This window comes from Siniperca chuatsi, linkage group LG9 (genome assembly GCF_020085105.1).
Source record: "Siniperca chuatsi isolate FFG_IHB_CAS linkage group LG9, ASM2008510v1, whole genome shotgun sequence".
NCBI classification, from domain to species: Eukaryota; Metazoa; Chordata; class Actinopteri; order Centrarchiformes; family Sinipercidae; genus Siniperca; species Siniperca chuatsi.
In genome coordinates, this window is record NC_058050.1 from 231,534 (window position 1) to 250,685 (window position 19,152).

Consider the following 19,152-nt stretch of genomic DNA (forward strand, 5'->3'; position numbering starts at 1 on the left):
TAAAACTGGTAAACCGCAGCTCAGCCTCGGTTTGAAACTGTCCGCTGCTCGGAGCTGCTTCCTGTCTGAAGTTTGAAAGCTCCCGCCGCCCTCTGATTGGCCGAACGACCAGCCGCTTCTCCCATTGGCTGGAGCGTTGCCGCATTGGATTGTGGTATATGTATTTTGCTGTATAAAATAAACGTCTATAAAGTAAACGCCTGATAACTTTTGTCTTTTTAAGAACTTCTTTGAAATGATATTAGATGTAAGACTCCTCGCTAGATAGTTTATTATCTTTATCTACTTTATATTTCGAACTTTGTTTCCCCTGCGGTCGGTTTCTTGTTCCCATAGCAACACAGTCAACCACAGTCGGCAGTAGCACATAGCAGATGTTGCTAGCTGCTTCACTTATTAAAACATATCGATCTTACTTCAAAACAGTTATTGACAACTGAACATTGGACGTCTCAGCATGAAGGAGCTTCATCTCCACCTGGAAACTGTAAGTGTCGGTTCACTGGGATGTTAGCTAACGCTGCTAGCTAATGGTTAGCATCATTAGCAAACACTGCTAAAGGCAGGTTACTAGTAATAAGTAGTACAGGTATAATAGTAGCAACAGAAAGTCAAGTTTATTAAAATAGCACAGTTCATACAGTGAGACACTTTCAATGTGCTTTACTGTATAACCTCTAACTCTAATAATAACAATAATAATACAATTTTATTTATTTAAAAACATATTTTGTGAGCTGGCTTCAGTCTAACCGTGCGCTCAGACCGCGCTCGCGCTGCCCTGCCAACACCTGTAGAAACGCTCTGACGTAGCTGAAATAGGTGGCAAAGTTCGTTCGGAGCTTGGTAACAGAATACAGGAGCAGGACTTCTAAATTCCGATTGGTTGCCCCGAACCGCGTCATCGGTCATTACCATAAAGTTGCCCAGACTTCAACTTCCCTCGACACCCGCGCCGCGCCGCTCCGTGCCGCGCCGCGCCGCATAGAAAACGAATGACTTCCGGTCACTTTGACGCTGTCGCGGCGGCGGTCTGAACGCACAGTGAGGGAACAAATCTGGAGGATTCATGACGGAGAAGCTTTTGGATTTGATGGCTGAGCTGTTTGAAGACTTCACCTTGGATCTTAACAATTATATTATATTATTTTATATTATATGGATCATATTTAGATAAATAAAATACTAATCAATCAATCAAAACAATCAGCTGATTAATTAATAATGATTAATTATTATCATTATTTTCAGATTCATCAGGTTTGATGTTTTCAGGTTGCAGAGCTCTGTGCGTTTCTGTCTCTTCAGACTCTGTCCAGGTGAGTTCTCCTCCTGCAGGTCCAACATGGCGTCTGATGCGTCTCCTCCAGGTGACGATGAGGTGAAGGTGCGGAGGAGGAGGAGGAGGGAGGTGAGGAGGAAGGAGGTTCAGGCGGTGGACATCGAGGAGTTAACGTCTGCTGGTCACAGAGCTCTGCAGGAGGGACGGACGGAGGACGCTCTGAGCTGCTTTACCAACACGCTGAAGGCTGCAGGACAGGTGAGACTGCTGAGGTCAAAGGTCACCTACAGGTGAGAATGCTGAGGTCAAAGGTCACCTACAGGTCAAAGGTCACCAGGTGAGACTGCTGAGGTCAAAGGTCACCTACAGGTGAGAATGCTGAGGGTCAAAGGTCACCAGGTGAGACTGCTGAGGTCAAAGGTCACCTACAGGTGAGAATGCTGAGGTCAAAGGTCACCAGGTGAGACTGCTGAGGTCAAAGGTCACCAGTAATATTAACAGTAGTATTAACAGTAGTATTAACAGCAGTAGCAGTAGTATTAACAGTAGTATTAGCAGTAGTATTAACAGTAGTAGCAGCAGTAGTATTAACAGTATTATTAACAGTAGTATTAACAGTAGTATTAACAGTAGTATTAAGCAGTAGTAGCAGCAGTATTAACAGTAGTAGCAGCAGTATTAACAGCAGTATTAACAGCGGTAGTAGTGCAGTATTAACGGTGGTATTAGCGGTGGTATTAATAAGCAGTATTAACGGTAGTATTGGCAGTAGTAGCAGTATTGGCAGTAGTATTAACAGCAGTATTAACGGTAGTAGTAATAATGGCGGTGGTAGTAGTATTAACAGCAGTGGTATTAACAGTATTAGTAGTATTAATGGCAGTAGTAACAGTAGTATTAATGGCAGTGGTAACAGCAGTGGTATTAACAGTAGTATTAGCAGGTATTAACAGTAGTATTAATAGCAGTAGTAACAGTAGTATTAACAGTAGTATTAACAGCAGTATTAACAGTAGTATTAACGGTGGTATTAGCAGTGGTATTAGCGGTAGTATTAGCAGTAAGTATTAACAGTAGTATTAGCAGTGGTAGGTAGTAGTATTAATAGCAGTATTAACAGTAGTATTATTAGTAGTATTAGTGGCAGTGGTTAATGGCGGCATTATTAACAGTGGTATTAATGGCAGTGGTATTAACAGCAGTATTAACAGTGGTATTAACAGTGGTATTAGCAGTGGTATTAACAGTGGTATTAACAGTAGTATTAGCAGTAGTATTAACAGCAGTATTAACAGTGAGTATTAATGGCAGTATTGGTAGTATTAACAGCAGTATTAACAGCGGTATTAACAGTGGTATTAACAGCAGTATTAATGGTGGTGTTAATGGCGGTAACAGTAGTATTAACAGTGGTATTAATGGCGGTAGTAGTATTAACAGTATTAACAGTGGTATTAATGGCAGGTGTTGTAGCGGTGGTAGTGCAGTATTAACGGCAGTATTAATGGTGGTATTGGTAGCATTAGTGGTAGTATTAACAGTAGTATTAATGGCAGTATTAATGGCGGTAGCAGTAGTATTAACAGTGGTATTAACAGCAGTATTGGCAGTGGTAGTAATTAGTATTAACAGTAGTATTAACAGTAGGTATTAGCAGCAGTGCAGTATTAACAGTAGTATTAACAGTAGTATTAACAGTAGTATTAACAGTGCAGCAGTAGTATTAATGGCAGTATTAATAGTATTAACAGTAGTATTAGTGGCAGTATTAACAGTAGTATTAACAGTGAGTATTAACAGTGGTATTAGCAGTATTAACAGTGAGTATTAATGGCAGCATTGGCAGTGCATTAACGGTGGTATTAGCAGTGGTAGTAGTATTAACAGTGGTATTAATGGCAGTATTAGCGGTATTAGCAGTAGTATTAACAGTGGTATTAACGGTAGTATTAGCGGTAGTAATAGCAGTAGTAGTAACAGTAGTATTAACAGTGGTATTAACAGCAGTATTAGCAGCAGTGGTATTAGTGGTGGTAGTATTAACAGTAGTATTAACAGCAGTATTAACAGCAGTATTAACAGTAGTATTAACAGTGGTATTAACGGTGGTATTAAGCCAGTATTAACGGTAGTATTAACAGCAGTATTAACGGTGGTATTAGCAGTAGTATTAACAGCAGTATTAATGGCAGTGGTATTAGCGGTAGCAGTAGTGGTATTAACAGTAGTATTAACAGCAGTATTAACGGTAGTATTAACAGTGGTATTAAGCAGTATTAACAGCAGTATTAACAGCAGTATTAACAGTGGTATTAATGGCGGTAGTAGTTATTAACAGTAGTATTGGCAGCAGCAGTAGTATTAACAGCAGTATTAGCAGTATTAACAGTAGTATTAACAGTAGTATTGGCAGCAGTATTAGTAGCAGTATTAGTAGTAGCGGTGGTATTAACAGTGGTATTAGCGGTGGTATTAGTGGTAGTATTAACAGTAGTATTAACAGTAGTATTAACAGTAGTATTAATAGCAGTATTAACAGTAGTAGAGTATTAACAGTAGTATTAACAGTAGTATTAATAGCAGTATTAATAGCAGTAGTATTAACAGTAGTATTAACAGTAGTATTAACAGTAGTATTAGCAGTAGTATTAGCAGTAGTAAGCAGTGGTATTAACAGTAGTATTACGGTAGTATTAGTAGTAGTATTAATGGTAGTATTAACAGCAGTATTAACAGTAGTATTAACAGTGAGTATTGGCGGTGCAGTATTAACAGTAGTATTAATGGCAGTAGTAGTAGTATTAACAGTAGTATTAATAGCAGTATTAATAGCAGTATTAGTGAGTATTAACAGTAGTATTAATGGCAGTGGTATTAACGGTGGTATTAACAGTGGTATTAACAGTAGTAGTATTAATAGCGGTATTAGCAGTGGTATTAACGGTGGTATTAATGGCACAGTATTAGCGGTGGTATTAGCAGTGGTATTATGGTGGTATTAACAGTGGTATTAACGGTGGTATTAAGCAGTAGCAGTGGTATTAACAGTGGTATTAACAGTAATTAACGGTGGTATTGGCGGTGGTATTGGCGGTGGTATTAACGGTGGTATTGGCGGTGGTATTGGCGGTGGTAATGGTGGTATTAACGGTGGTATTAACGGTGTGGTGGCGGTATTAGCAGTGGTATTAGCGGTGGTAATGGCGGTGGTATTAGTGGCGGTGGTATTAACGGTGGTATTGGCAGTGGTATTAACAGTGGTATTAATGGGTGGTAGTGGTATTAACGGTGGTATTAACGGTGAGTATTAACAGGTGGTGCAGTAGTATTAGCAGTGGTATTAACAGTGGTATTAATGGTAGTGGCGGTGGTATTAACGGTGGTATTAATGGTGGTATTAGCGGTGGTGGCGGTGGTGGTAGCAGTGGTATTAACGGTGGTATTGGTGGTGGTGGCGGTGGTATTAGCGTGGTGGTAGTGGTGGTAACGGTGGTAGTATTAACGGTGGTATTAACGGGTGGTGGTAGTGGTGGCAGTGGCGGTGGTGGTGGTAGCAGTGGTATTAACAGGTGGTATTAGTGGTGGTATTAGCAGTGGTAGTGGTGAGTATTGTAGCAGTGGTATTAACAGCGGTATTAACGGCAGTATTGGCAGTGGTAGTGGTATTAACGGTGGTATTAACGGTGGTATTAGTGGTATTAGCAGTAGTATTAACAGTGGTATTAACGGTGGTATTAATGGTGGTGTTAGCAGTATTAACGGTAGTGGTATTAACAGTGAGTATTAATGGCAGTGGTATTAACAGTGGTATTAATGGTGGTGGTGGAGTGGTATTAACGGTGGTATTAACGGTGAGTATTAACAGTGGAGTGGTAGTAGCAGTAGCGGTAGTATTAACAGTGGTATTAACAGTGGTATTAATGGCGGCAGTAGTATTAACAGTAGTATTAACAGTAGTATTAACAGTAGTATTAGCGGTGGTAGTGGCAGTATTAACGGTAGTATTAACAGTGCAGTATTAACAGTAGTATTAACGGTAGTATTAACAGTAGTATTAAGTGGTAGTAGTATTAACAGCAGTAGTATTAACAGTGAGTATTAACAGCGGTAGTATTAACAGTGGTAGTAGTAGTATTAACAGTGGTATTGGTAGTGGTAGTGGTATTAACAGTGGTATTAACAGTGGTATTAACAGTGGTATTGGCAGTAGTATTAACGGTGGTATTAACGGTAGTATTTGGCAGTATTAACAGTAGTATTAACAGTGAGTATTAGTGGTAGTATTAATGGTGGTATTAACGGTAGTATTAGCAGTAGTATTAACAGTAGTATTAACAGTGGTATTAACAGCAGTGTAGTAGTAGTATTAACGGTAGTATTAATGGTGGTATTAACAGTGAGTATTAACAGTGGTATTAACGGTGGTATTAATAGCAGTATTAAGTAGTATTAACAGTAGTATTAAGCAGTGGTATTAACGGCAGTATTGGTGGTTAACAGTGGTATTAGTATTAACAGCAGTGGTAGTTGGTAGTGGTGGTAGTAGTATTAACGGCAGTATTAATGGTAGTGTGTAGCGGTAGCGGTGGTATTAACGGTAGTATTAACGGTGGTATTAACGGTGGTATTAATGGCGGTAGGTGGTGGTATTAACAGTAGTATTAACAGTGAGTATTGGCGGTGGTGGTGTAGTGGTGGTGGTGGTATTAACAGTGGTATTGTGGCGGTGGTAGTGGTGGTGGTATTAACAGTGGTATTAGCGGTGGTATTGGCGGTGGTATTGTTAGCGGTATTAACGGTGGTGGTGGCGGTGGTATTGGTAGTGGTATTAACAGTATTGCGGTGGTATTAACGGTAGTGGCGGTGGTATTAGCAGTGGTATTAACGGTGGTATTAACGGTGGTATTAGCAGTGGTGGTGGTGGTGGTGGCGGCAGTGGTGGCGGTGGTGTTAACGGTGGTGGTAGTGGTAACAGTGGTATTAACAGTGGTATTAACAGTAGTATTAACAGTGGTATTAACAGCAGTATTAACAGCAGTGGTAATGGTAGTGGTGGCAGTATTAACGGTGGTATTAGCAGTGGTATTAGCAGTGGTATTGGCAGCAGTATTAACAGTAGGTAACAGCAGTATTGGCGGTAGTAGCGGCAGGTATTAGCAGTAGTGGTAACAGTGGTATTAACAGTGGTATTAATAGCAGTATTAAGTGGTATTAGCAGTGGTGGTGGTGGTATTAACAGTGGTATTAACAGTGGTAGCAGTAGTATTAATGGCAGTAGTGGCGGCGGTATTAACAGTGGTATTAACGGTGGTATTAACGGTGGTAGCAGCGGTATTAACAGTAGTATTAACAGTGGTAGCGGCGGTATTAACGGCAGTAGTATTAACAGTAGTATTAACAGTAGTATTAACAGTAGTATTAGCAGTAGTAGCAGTAGTATTAGCAGTAGTAGTAGCAGTAGTATTAACAGTAGTATTAATAGCAGTATTAACAGTAGTATTAGCAGTAGTAGTAGTAGTATTAACAGTAGTATTAACAGTAGTAGCAGTAGTATTAATAGCAGTAGTAGCAGCAGTATTAACAGTAGTATTAACAGTAGTAGCAGCAGTATTAACAGCAGTATTAACAGTAGTATTAACAGCAGTAGTATTAGCAGTAGTAGTAGTAGTATTAACAGTAGTATTAATAGCAGTATTAGCAGTAGTAGCATTAGTATTAACAGTAGTATTAACAGTAGTATTAACAGCAGTAGTATTAGCAGTAGTAGTAGTAGTATTAACAGTAGTATTAATAGCAGTAGTAGTTGTCGCTGCCGTAGTCAAAACTCTTGTTGATTTCCCATCATGCTCTGCTCTTCCTCAGCTGCAGGACTCGCGGGTCCTCCGGGCCTGTTCCTTTAACCTCGGTGCAGCCTACGTGGAGGCGGGCCAGCCTAAGAAAGGTCTGGACTTCCTGCGTCGGGCTCAGTCCGGTCCGAAGGCCACCCGGCTCCCGGACCTCCAGTTTAACCTGGCCCTGGCCCACAATGCACTGGGGCAGAGCCAAGAGGCCGCCGCCTACTTCCTGCAGGCTGCTCAGCTGTACAGATCGCAGGGAGACGGCGGCAGCGAGGGGGACGCCTGCATGGAGATGAGCCGCTGCCACAGCAGAGTGCAGGTCAGAACCTGAACCTGAACCTGAGTCAGAGCCAGAACCTGAGCTGGAACAGGCTGTGACAGCTCTGTGTGTGTGTGTGTGTGTGTGTGTGTGTGTGTGCAGGACTGGTCTCTGGCGGTTCAGGGTTTCCTGCGGGCTGCAGAGAGTTACAGAGTGGCGGCCATGTTGGATTCTGCCGCCGCTGCCCTCAAAGAGGCAGGAAGTCACATGATCCAATCAGATCAGTTCAGCCATGATGACATCATCGGCGTGCTGACAGAGTGTCTGCGTTTGACAGAAAGCATCACTGACCCGAGGATTCTGGGTAAACACCTTCATTAACCGTTAAATGTGTTGTTGTACGATAAAGCTGCGTTTCTCAGCCGTAAGCTGAGCTGCTCAGCTGCTGCTGACGTTCTCACCGAACGGATGAAAATCTGCGTGTCGTGGGTTGAAAACGCTGAACCTTGCGAGGCCAATCCTGACAGAGTCGACCGGGTCAGGGTTAATTTACGCCATGACATCATATAAAACGTGTTACCGCCCTCCAATCAGAGGTGGGCGGGACCATCTACTTAGTATTTTTCAGTTTTGGCGCAATGGTTCGCACTTTTAAGGACTGTCAAAGCTCCAGCGAGGACACGGCGAGTCTGACAGCAGCTGCTCACGGCTATCGAAAGCCAGAAGGGTCGCAGTTCATCTCCGTTTCCCCTCTGCCGGGCGTTTACAGACGGGTGGTGGCGTTTGATGATGGTCTCCGCCGATAAATGTGTAACTGTAATCACCCAATCAGTAAGAAGGAGGGCAGACCACACTAATCAAGCACCGATCTCCTTTGTTTGCATGCACTTGTGTGTTTTTTTAAACTTTTATTATTATTTATTTCTTTATATATTTGATTGTATGTTTAAATATGTGAATAGTTATATCAGCCATTTAATAGGTGAAGCGGACAGCAAGCATGAATCAACAGCTTCACCTATTAAATGGCTGATATAACTACACCAAGATTCACATATTTAAACATACAATCAAATGTATAAAGAAATAAATATGATTAGTGTGGTCTATATATATATATATATATATATATATATATATATATGTATACTGTATGTATACACATATATATATATATATATATATATATATATATATATATATATTTATCTGTATATAAATTAAAGTGCCGGGGGGCTAAAGACTCGAGGTATGTAGAAATGTTTTTGCATTTAAGGGTTCAACAGATCATCTCTGTCTGTCTGTCGTCTGTGTGCTGTCCAGGTGAGCTCTACCTGTCGGTGGGTGTGTCTTACTGCCGGCTCAGGTGTTTCCAGGAGGCCGTGCAGTGTTTCCAGCAGGCTCTGGGCCCCACGGCTCAGCGCCCCCACCTGCTGGCCAAAGTGCTGCATAACCTGGGAGCCGCTCTGAACTCCGCGGGCCAGTTCGCACCTGCTGTGGGCTACCACAGGCTGGCTGCTGGACTCTACGGTCAGACTCCGTCACTCACCTGTCGCTGCAGTCGGTCCGGGCCTGCACTGAGCAGGCATCTCAGAGCAGGAAGTCCGTCCTGACTCATTCATTCGTTAGTGTTTTAGTAAAACCTGCTGCATTCATGAAAATCATGGATTCATTTATTCATGTGTTTGTTTAAATTGACGGATAATATTTCAGACATATGTTCATAATGTTTCTGCACTGTGTGACATCGCAGAAGTCAATCACTCTCCCACCTGTGATGACCGCAGGTGGAGATAAAGGCCATGAGTCACATGATCAGCCTGCAACTTTAAACTGTACAAACAGTTATAGATGAATCCACGCTGTTTACTTAAAGCCTGATGCAAATTACCTATTGTTAAATATCATTATTATTCATTTCTGCATCATATTATCTCGCACACACAAAGCCTGCACATCAACAAGTGCTGCTCTTATTGTTCTGTTGTTTAATATTTCTGTCCCGGGTACAACATGACATCATAACTATACTCTGTGTCCTGCTGAAAGCTTCATCTCTGAGTTTAACCTTCAGTCAGACTCCAGAAAGTACCTGAACCTGAATTCTGCTTCTTCTTCATGAAAAAACACCATTTACACATTTATAATAATGTATAATATCATATTCACTGCGTTATCCCACAATACATTCAGTATAATATGAAGTGATAATATACTGTACAGGTGTGTGTGTGTGTGTGCAGGCTCTCTGGGTTGCCGTGGCGACCAGGCTCGGTGTTTCAGTAACCTGGCGTTTGCCTGCAGTCAGCTGGGTGATGAAGAGGAGGCAGCTGAGAGCTTCATCCACGCTCTGCAAGGATTCAGAGACATTGGTAACTTCAGTAACTCTTTATTACTGTTTATTAATATTTAATACCAATTATTACTGATTATTAGACTATAACCAGATATCCTTTGTGCACTCAGTCATCAGGACGACACTAGATGGGACAAGCATCCCATGGAGGCCCTGCATGCAGAACTCTGTAGGTCCACATTAAACATCCAAAGAAAAACACCAACCAATGCATGCAGGGCGGGATTAGGCCGTTACACATTAATTATTAACATTAAAAAAAGAACACTTACATTTTGGTTACATCTCAAATTGAGCCCCAAAGACACACCGAGATTTCAGGCACTACAAACCCAAGAGCTGAACCCCCAAAAGAGTTCCTTCTGTCAGCTGGTCCTGAGACTTACTGATCAAATAACACCCAGTACTGTTCAGACCAGCACTGCTTTCCAACCAATAATCAGAGTAAACCAGATTATTAACAAAAGACGCCTATCTGGAACACTGGACGAATCAAACCAAAACTCAAAACAAACTTAACTGCTATCTGGCCCTAAACCATGAACATAAACTGGCAGACAGATCCTGACCAAATACAGACTCAGTGACCGCAGACAGATCCTGACCAAATACAGGCTCAGTGACCGCAGACAGATCCTGACCAAATACAGACTCAGTGACCACAGACAGATCCTGACCAAATACAGGCTCAGTGACCGCAGACAGATCCTGACCAAATACAGGCTCAGTGACCGCAGACAGATCCTGACCAAATACAGACTCAGTGACCACAGACAGATCCTGACCAAATACAGACTCAGTGACCACAGTCAGATCCTGACCAAATACAGACTCAGTTACCACAGTCAGATCCTGACCAAATACAGGCTCAGTGACCACAGATAGATCCTGACCAAATACAGACTCAGTTACCACAGTCAGATCCTGACCAAATACAGGCTCAGTGACCACAGACCGATCCTGACCAAATACAGACTCAGTGACCACAGACCGATCCTGACCAAATACAGACTCAGTGACCGCAGACAGATCCTGACCAAATACAGACTCAGTGACCGCAGACCGATCCTGACCAAATACAGACTCAGTGACCGCAGACAGATCCTGACCAAATACAGACTCAGTGACCGCGAGACAGATCCTGACCAAATACAGACTCAGTGACCGCAGACAGATCCTGACCAAATACAGACTCAGTGACCGCAGACAGATCCTGACCAAATACAGACTCAGTGACCGCAGACAGATCCTGACCAAATACAGACTCAGTGACCGCAGACAGATCCTGACCAAATACAGACTCAGTGACCGCAGACAGATCCTGACCAAATACAGACTCAGTGACCGCAGACAGATCCTGACCAAATACAGACTCAGTGACCACAGTCAGATCCTGACCAAATACAGGCTCAGTGACCACAGATAGATCCTGACCAAATACAGACTCAGTTACCGCAGTCAGATCCTGACCAAATACAGGCTCAGTGACCGCAGACCGATCCTGACCAAATACAGACTCAGTGACCGCAGACAGATCCTGACCAAATACAGACTCAGTGACCGCAGACCGATCCTGACCAAATACAGACTCAGTGACCACAGACCGATCCTGACCAAATACAGACTCAGTGACCACAGACCGATCCTGACCAAATACAGACTCAGTGACCACAGACCGATCCTGACCAAATACAGACTCAGTGACCACAGTCTCGCCATAGAGAAAGTCCTGGCTACCAACAGTTTGTGGTCACTGCACAACAGGTGAGGTAGAGACAGCAATGCACTTCCTCTTAAAATGTGACAAATACAATAATATGATAGTGGAATACTTTAAGAAATGTGATTTGTTAATCCCAAACTTCACAGAGCTAAATGACATTAAAAAGCAACAGGGAATCGAGGGACGTGCAGCTAACTGAGCCGCACAACATGTGACTGCATGTCACAAACCGAGAGACACACAGTTTACACAACATCACTGAATCTAGACATAGCCTATCGTGTTTGCTGTTTCCTGCCATTTTCTTGTTCTTTTTATTTATTAATTTATTTTACTTAATGAATAGTATTTTTTAATCTCTTTTTTCCTGTCTCTTGAATTGCATTATCCTTGACGCTTTGGCAATATTGTTCACCTGACATTCATGCCAATAAAGCTTACTGACTGAGACAGAGAGAGGAAGATGATTCAAAGAGACGTTAAAAGCAGAAATACTGAAATATTCAACAGAAGAAGACAGAAACAACTCTGTACCTGTCTGTCTGTCTCTACCTGTCTGTCTCTGCAGAGGACCACCTGGCTCAGGTTCGGGTGTGTGAGTCGTTGGCAGAGTGTTACCTGAAGCAGAGGAAGCAGCAGAAAGCTGTTAAGCTCTACAAACAGGCTCTGACCTCCCTGTCTCACTGCAAGGTAACAACACAACTGTATGTTAATGTAAGGGGTCAAAGGTCAGAGGTCACATGTGAAAACGAGATTAACACAATCGTGTCACATGAGTGGTTCTTAAATCTGTTTATTGACACATTATCACCTGACACATGCAGGACTGTTTGGTTTTAAATGAGACGTTTCTCACAATCACATCACACATTTATACACAGTCGAGTTCAGCCAATCAGATTTTTACCAACGCTTACATCATTCTAACCAATCACATATTTTTCACTTTCAGGACAGTTCTGGTTGTGTTCGGGATCGTCTGGTGGAGCGTCTGACTGCAGCTCTGCAGCAGAGTCTGACAGTCAGTCTGCAGGTCTGATCACCTGACAACAGCACACCTCCGACTGACCACAGCGCCACAACAACCCAAAACAGTTCAAATCAATAAATACATGAAATAGAAACACCTGTGATTATTGTTCTACCTAATAAAGCGAAACTATTATTAACAGTCTGACAGGAGCAAGTTGTACATTTCATGTTGTATTCATTAATCAGGACACCTTTTTTCACACTCAGAGACCACGCCCACGCAGACCACACCCACACAGCCCACCTGTCGGACAGCGGGTCAGGTAACAGCCAATCAGATCTCATTGTCACTGTGACACATCTGAGACCGAATGTAGGAGAGAAACTATTTATTTATTCGAATGTATCAATACTGACCTTTATTGGTGATCAGTTCTGTCTGCCCAGCTGTCTTCATTAATCTGCTCCGCCCTCCTCGCAGGAAGAGTGACATCACACAGAGGCCAGATAGAGTGCCCAACCAGCAACCAGACGATCAGAGGGGGGAGGGGCAAGGTGAGTTTCACCTATTCCAGGTAGAAGCAGGCAGAATAACAGTAAAATACACCACAGGTAAATATTAAGGCCTGACGGTCTGTGGGAACTTTATTTTGCATATTTTCATAATTTAAAATATAAGCAATAAAAACAAACAAAATATGCGTTGCCATGGCATCGTCATGACAGACATTAACTGGTGAGGATACACCACTGATCTATTTCCCAGTGCTGATGTCGTGCTACAGATGTTAGCTGTCCGCCACATGCTACAGATGTTAGCTCTCCGCCACGTGCTACAGATGTTAGCTCTCCGCCACGTGCTACAGATGTTAGCTCTCCGCCACGTGCTACAGATGTTAGCTGTCCGCCAGGTGCTACAGATGTTAGCTGTCCGCCACGTGCTACAGATGTTAGCTGTCCGCCACGTGCTACAGATGTTAGCTGTCCGCCACGTGCTACAGATGATAGCTGTCCGCCAGGTGCTACAGATGTTAGCTCTCCGCCACATGCTACAGATGTTAGCTGTCTGCCACATGCTACAGATGTTAACTGAGGCGCGTTAAATGACACTATGTGATGCAGCCAGTGTGTGATGAAAAAGTAACAGTCAGTGTGTGAACAGGATCAGAGCAGAAGGCCACAGGTAGACAGGAAGCAGAAGAGCATTGTGGGTCAGCAGGGCGCGGAGCCACTAAGGAACCTGAATACATGAGCACGGTACCTGGACTGCACAGGTAACACACATTACATAGTACAACAGTTTTAATAAGTCGGTCTTATTGATTTGCTACGACCCAACCTGCAGATCCAGTGACCTCAGATGGGTCCTGAGCCAGAGGTTGAGAACCTGTTTCTTTTGCAATAAACATTTGTGTCTCTGTGTTTCCAGTTCATACCAGTCAGACCAGTCAGACCAGCTGCAGCACAGTGAGTTACCTGATACACCTGGTCCTGAGTTCTCCTGGTTCTCTGATGTTCTACTGAGAACCCGGGAGAACTGTTCTATGAAATATAAGTTCTCAACAATCTGAAGATGTTCCATTGAACAGACAGGAAGTGGAGGTGATGACGTACCTGTGTGTTTTCAGGTGAGCTGTGGTCGGACAGAGAGAACCCTCACACTGACAGGTAACTGACACCCATCAATCAAATCACACCAAACTTTATTTATAAAATTTTTATTAATAAAGATTCAAATAAAAGAGGTTAAAAACACAAAATTACTCAACAGCTGTGAGTCATGATTGGTGGTTGTTTTCTTTCAGTGAAACCTCATTGGTCCAGGAGAAAGATGCCCCGCCCATCGACCCAGTTGACGTCAGAGAGGCTACGTCCCCTGCCGCCAGGTGGAGGTCTCGGTTCTGTGCACTGATGTAGACTCACCTGCCTGATGGTGTTATTGATGGTGTATGGATTATAGATCATCAGTCTCTGTGATCACTGACTGGACTGTATATAAAGTCTACAGGAAGGAAACAGTGCTGCTTTAATTTGCATCGTCACAGAGTCCGATCCACATCACGGAGTCCTGCACAGAGTCCGATCTACATCACAGAGTCCTGTGTCTGAACCACGACGGATCAAATCAAACCAGATCAACTTCGTTAGTTTCTTTCAGGAGCAACGAGACGTTCAGAGACTCACAAATCAATGTTTGAAAAAAAACTATCTATATTTTATTTATAGCTCAACGCCACTAACTGTGGTACAGGGGATCAGGGGTTCGATTCACGATCATGGTGGGGGCAGTATCCAGGTGCACCCCTAGGCAAGGTTTTTAATGCTACTTGCCTACCTCGGCATGAGTGAAAACGCAAAAATAAGAGTAATACCGGCGGTAGACATCGCCAGGGTCAACAAGGTCCGCATCAGGTGCTGGGGAACCAGGGCAACCGAATGAGAAATGGGCTACTGGAACAAGACATTCATGGACTAGAGCAGAAAATATGGAAATGTTGCAATGCTACTATACAAGCAACGCCGGTGAAAGGGGTTATATGCAGAGGCTACAGCAAGGGGGAGCCAGGACGACAGGTCAGGGGGGAGATATCATCATCATCCCCTCACTCCGAGATTGGGTACCAAGCCCCAATAACAAGCCTTTACGGCACAGACTCACTTAACACAAGGGCGACTGACCTGAGATTGAAGATCATCACCACGCTGTACATCTGGCACCCCCAATTACAACAATCACGATTACCAACGCTAAGTGACAAAGTACCCTCTGAAAGTCTGCCAGAAGACGTGAATGCTGCACTACATACTATCTCTACTAAGACCATAACTGAGACCAATGAGCTGATATACGCCACAGCAAAGGACCGCACAGAAGCACTAATCATGGCAGCTCAGTACAAGATCCACAGAGGCTGGGGTCGACCACGCCAGCCTGGACCCCAGGTGCAGACTGTGCAGAGACGCACCTGAGACGGTTCAGCACATAACAGCAGGGTGTAAGAAGCAGCAGGAGCAGCGTACATGGAGCGCCATAAGCCAGTGGCTGGCAGAGTGTACGGGAACAGCTGCCATGAGTTTGGGCTGGAGGTCCCAGGGTCAAACTGGAAGACACCTCCTAAGGAGCTGAGATCCTGTTGGACTTCCAGATCCAGACTGACACACAGGTGATGGCTAACCACCCAGACATCGTGTTGATCGACAAACAGCAGAAGAAGGCAGCGGAGATAGACGTAATAATCCCGAGCGACGGCAGCGTCAAGAAGAAGAAGACACGAGAAGCTCGAAACACACCGAGGGCTGCGAGAGGAGCTAGAAAAGATGTGGAGCGACAGCGGTGCCGGTGGTGATGGGAGCACTGGGGGCTGCGACCCCCAAACTGGGAGAGTCCAGGTACAACATCAGCGCCGTCCTAGGAACAGCTGAGACACTGCAGAACCCTCAAACTCCCAGGCCTCTGGTAGAAGACCCGAGCTTGAGGATGACACATACCACCCCACGGGGTGAGAGGGGGAAATATATATATATGATATAAATATGTTTATAATAATAATAAAAGTAAAGTCTGTCTGACAATCTGTTCAGGAGTCTTTAGTCTTTAGTCCAAAAATCATCAGATTACTTTAATTGTCATTAACAATGGAAAAAGTTGCTAAGTGGCTCAGTTAAGACCTTTTCACTACGGAGAGGAAACGAAACGAAAATGCAGAATGCTGACAATTTTTAGCTTCGCACCAGCACACAATCATCGATTCGTCCTTGTCGTGGAGTCTTCAAGCAGCAGCAATAGCGACGACGAGTCTAATGTGTCATTGGGTTGATCCATTACATCCACCTTGACAACGAAGCTATAAGCTACTCACCGTCACAAGCCAGTTCAACCGCTATACTTTCCCAGATGTTGTCTTTGAGCCCGTTGTCTTTGTAATCTTTGTTTGTTAAACAGAGCACTATGCTGTGAGACCAAATGGATCAGCCGATCAATATCCATCTTGATGAGTGTGAATGGAATTATGACATTAACGTCCAAATCTATTGATCGCGTGAGCAAAACTCATGATTTCATTGATTGTTCTCATTTTTGGTGGCATTCAAAATTCGCTGAAATCGAAATAGCTGTGAAAAAAACAAAACTGTGCAGCGAAATATGAAAGTTTCGGCCTCGGTGTGGATTGGCTCATAGAGATAGATGGGCTCGAATTTTTTAGTTGATGTGCGATTTATTCACACATCATTCGCGTTTGGCCTGAAAAGGCTTTTACTCGTGTCTCACTGAATATTGAGAAAACTGTGACCATGTATTTTTTTTAACAAACAAAAACAAAGGATTTTTCCAAATATTTAATATGTAAATGAGAAAAAGATAAAAAAATGTCGATGAGTTTAAATACTTAGGTGTTACTCTTGATTCTACTCTTACATTCAAAAGGCATGTTAAAAGGTTGTGCCATGTATTGAAATGTAACAGCTAATTTTAGACATATTAGAAATTTGTTAACAGTCGAAGCCTCTAAGACAAATTTGAATACAGAGATTTTTTTCACTTCATAAACAAGCCCTGAAAGTCCCAGACAGCAGTATCATCATTGTGATACACGTGAAATATGAAATGTGATGCTCTGACAACTCAGTTTTGTATTCAGATGTCCGTTTAGTGCGTAAGATGATCCATAATGCTGCTCCTCCACCGTTGAAGAGCTTCGTTCAGCTCCACGTTTGCACAATCTGCATTTTCTTTTACAGCCATTAAATAATGAAATAAGATGCACGGATTTCCATATTTTCTCCCGTGAAGTTAAAATGGATTTTAAGTCTTTGGATGTATGTGTGTAATAGTTTATTTGTATTCTGTTTTGTGTTTATTCTTATGAAAAGTATTATTGTGCGTGTGCGTGCACACTGTGTGTGTGTGCATACGCGCAGGTGTCAGTAATGGAGGTGATTCGTTTCCTTTCACCTGCCCAGGTACAACAGATGGAAACTAGCTAGCAGCTAAACAGGTATCGCCATCAACCAGGACTGAAATCTGACGGATTATAACTTTAAAGACAAAAACAAATGTATAATCGATCAATCAGTCAGTCCAAGTGAATAGTTGAATGAAATACGGCGGTGTCGTCCCTCATTCGTCCAGGAGTTTAGTTCTATTGTAGTAAAGATTTCAGTCGTAGTCGTCTGGACGCTGTTTTCAGAATCAAGACGTTTCGGCTCCCATCCGGAAGTCATTCTCAATTGTGAAAAAATGGGACGGGAACTAGAAATTTAAGCTACTCTGAGTTACATAAGCCCCGCCCTCAGGGAGGAGTCTACCTGAGTATCTGTTGATTAGCTAGTTTCACCTGAAACTGACCTAATTAGTTTCATGATGGCCCAGTAATCAGTAATCAGACCTGTTGTTTTCTGGCTGCACCTCCCTCATCACTGTTCAGTACCTGATTAGCATGTGATTGGCTTGACCACGGTGTTAACACACTGTGGTAAACTTTGGGCAGATTGAATCTCAAACCACCATTTCTGTTCAAAGAGGGGTTTTCTTTTTTCACAAAAATGGCTTCTTTGACTCCTCTTTCAAACCAACTCTTCTCTCTACTTAGACTCTTCACCTCGCAGCTCGCTGCTATGGCTCTCCGGTCTCTCCCATCGTGGCCAACCTGTACATGGAACTGTTTGAGAAGAAGGCATTATCCTCGTTCCCAGGCACACCACCAAGTCATTGGTACCGCTACGTGGATGACACCTTTGTGAAAATCAAGAAACAAGACTTGGAAGCGTTCTCAGAGCATATCAATACTGTGGACCCCAACATCAAGTTCACGCGAGAGGATGCCAAAGAGAACCGCCTGGCCTTTCTTGATTGTTCTACACTCAGAGGAGAGGACGGAAAGCTCCAGATAGAAGTGTACAGGAAACCAACACATACGGATCAATACTTGCTCTTTGACTCACACCATCCACTACAGCACAAGCTGGGTGTAATCTGGACATTACAACACAGAGCCCAAGAAGTGCCCACCGGCTCAGAGGGTAAGAAGAAAGAGGAAAGACATGTCCAGAAAGCTCAACAAAGTTAAAAGAGCCAAAAAACAGGACAAAAGTGTAACTGAACCAAGAAGGAACGGTGTCTCCATCCCTTATGTGTCTGGACTGTCTGAAAAACTACAAAGGATCTTTAGACAGCACGATGTTCCTGTCTTCTTTAAACCAGGCAACACTTTAAGACAGAAACTCATTCACCCTAAGGACAAGATGCCCACACAGAAACAGAGCAATGTAGTTTACTCCATTCAGTGCAGTGAGGAAAACTGCAAAGAGCGGTACACAGGTGAGACCAAACAGCCACTTCACAAAAGACTTTATCAGCACAGACGACACGCTAACTCAGGATTGCAGAGCGCCGTGCGTTTGCATCTAAAAGCTACAAACCGCACATTTGAAGACAGCGAGGTGGAGATTCTAAGTAGAGAGAAGAGTTGGTTTGAAAGAGGAGTCAAAGAAGCCATTTTTGTGAAAAAAGAAAACCCCTCTTTGAACAGAAATGGTGGTCTGAGATTCAATCTGCCCAAAGTTTACCACAGTGTGTTAACACCGTGGTCAAGCCAATCACATGCTAATCAGGCACTTAACAGTGATGAGGGAGGTGCAGCCAGAAAACAATAGGCCTGATTACTGATTACTGGGCCATCATGGAAACTATTAGGTCAGTTTCAGGTGAAACTAGCTAATCAA

The 19,152-nt window shown here is 43.2% G+C and overlaps 2 protein-coding genes across 5 annotated transcripts in view; one reads left to right on the forward strand and one right to left on the reverse strand.

Annotated features, from left to right (window-relative positions):
- Nucleotides 1–62, reverse strand: part of iqgap3 (IQ motif containing GTPase activating protein 3) — a 36,684-nt gene extending 36,622 nt beyond the window's left edge. The window contains 1 exon segment of the mRNA XM_044208034.1: nucleotides 1–62. This exon segment is cut by the window's left edge and continues 104 nt beyond it. The gene's annotated coding sequence lies outside the window, so the exon portion shown is untranslated.
- A 152-nt stretch (nucleotides 63–214) lies between these two features.
- On the forward strand, nucleotides 215–16,006 carry LOC122881619 (tetratricopeptide repeat protein 24). Of its 4 annotated transcripts, none has more exons than XM_044208036.1 (14): nucleotides 215–487; nucleotides 1,276–1,540; nucleotides 7,145–7,438; nucleotides 7,541–7,742; nucleotides 8,702–8,980; nucleotides 9,622–9,750; nucleotides 12,026–12,147; nucleotides 12,410–12,490; nucleotides 12,697–12,752; nucleotides 12,911–12,984; nucleotides 13,592–13,703; nucleotides 13,859–13,896; nucleotides 14,058–14,097; nucleotides 14,235–16,006. In XM_044208036.1, the coding sequence occupies exons 2-14, from the start codon at nucleotides 1,346–1,348 to the stop codon at nucleotides 14,344–14,346; spliced, it is 1,734 nt and encodes a 577-aa protein (XP_044063971.1). In that variant the 5' UTR covers nucleotides 215–487; nucleotides 1,276–1,345; the 3' UTR covers nucleotides 14,347–16,006. The 4 variants fall into 4 exon arrangements, with proteins under 4 accessions (XP_044063971.1, XP_044063970.1, XP_044063972.1 ...); XM_044208035.1 differs by having other exon boundaries at nucleotides 1,309–1,540; XM_044208037.1 differs by having other exon boundaries at nucleotides 1,309–1,540; nucleotides 8,702–8,908.
- Nucleotides 16,007–19,152: the final 3,146 nt, after the last annotated feature.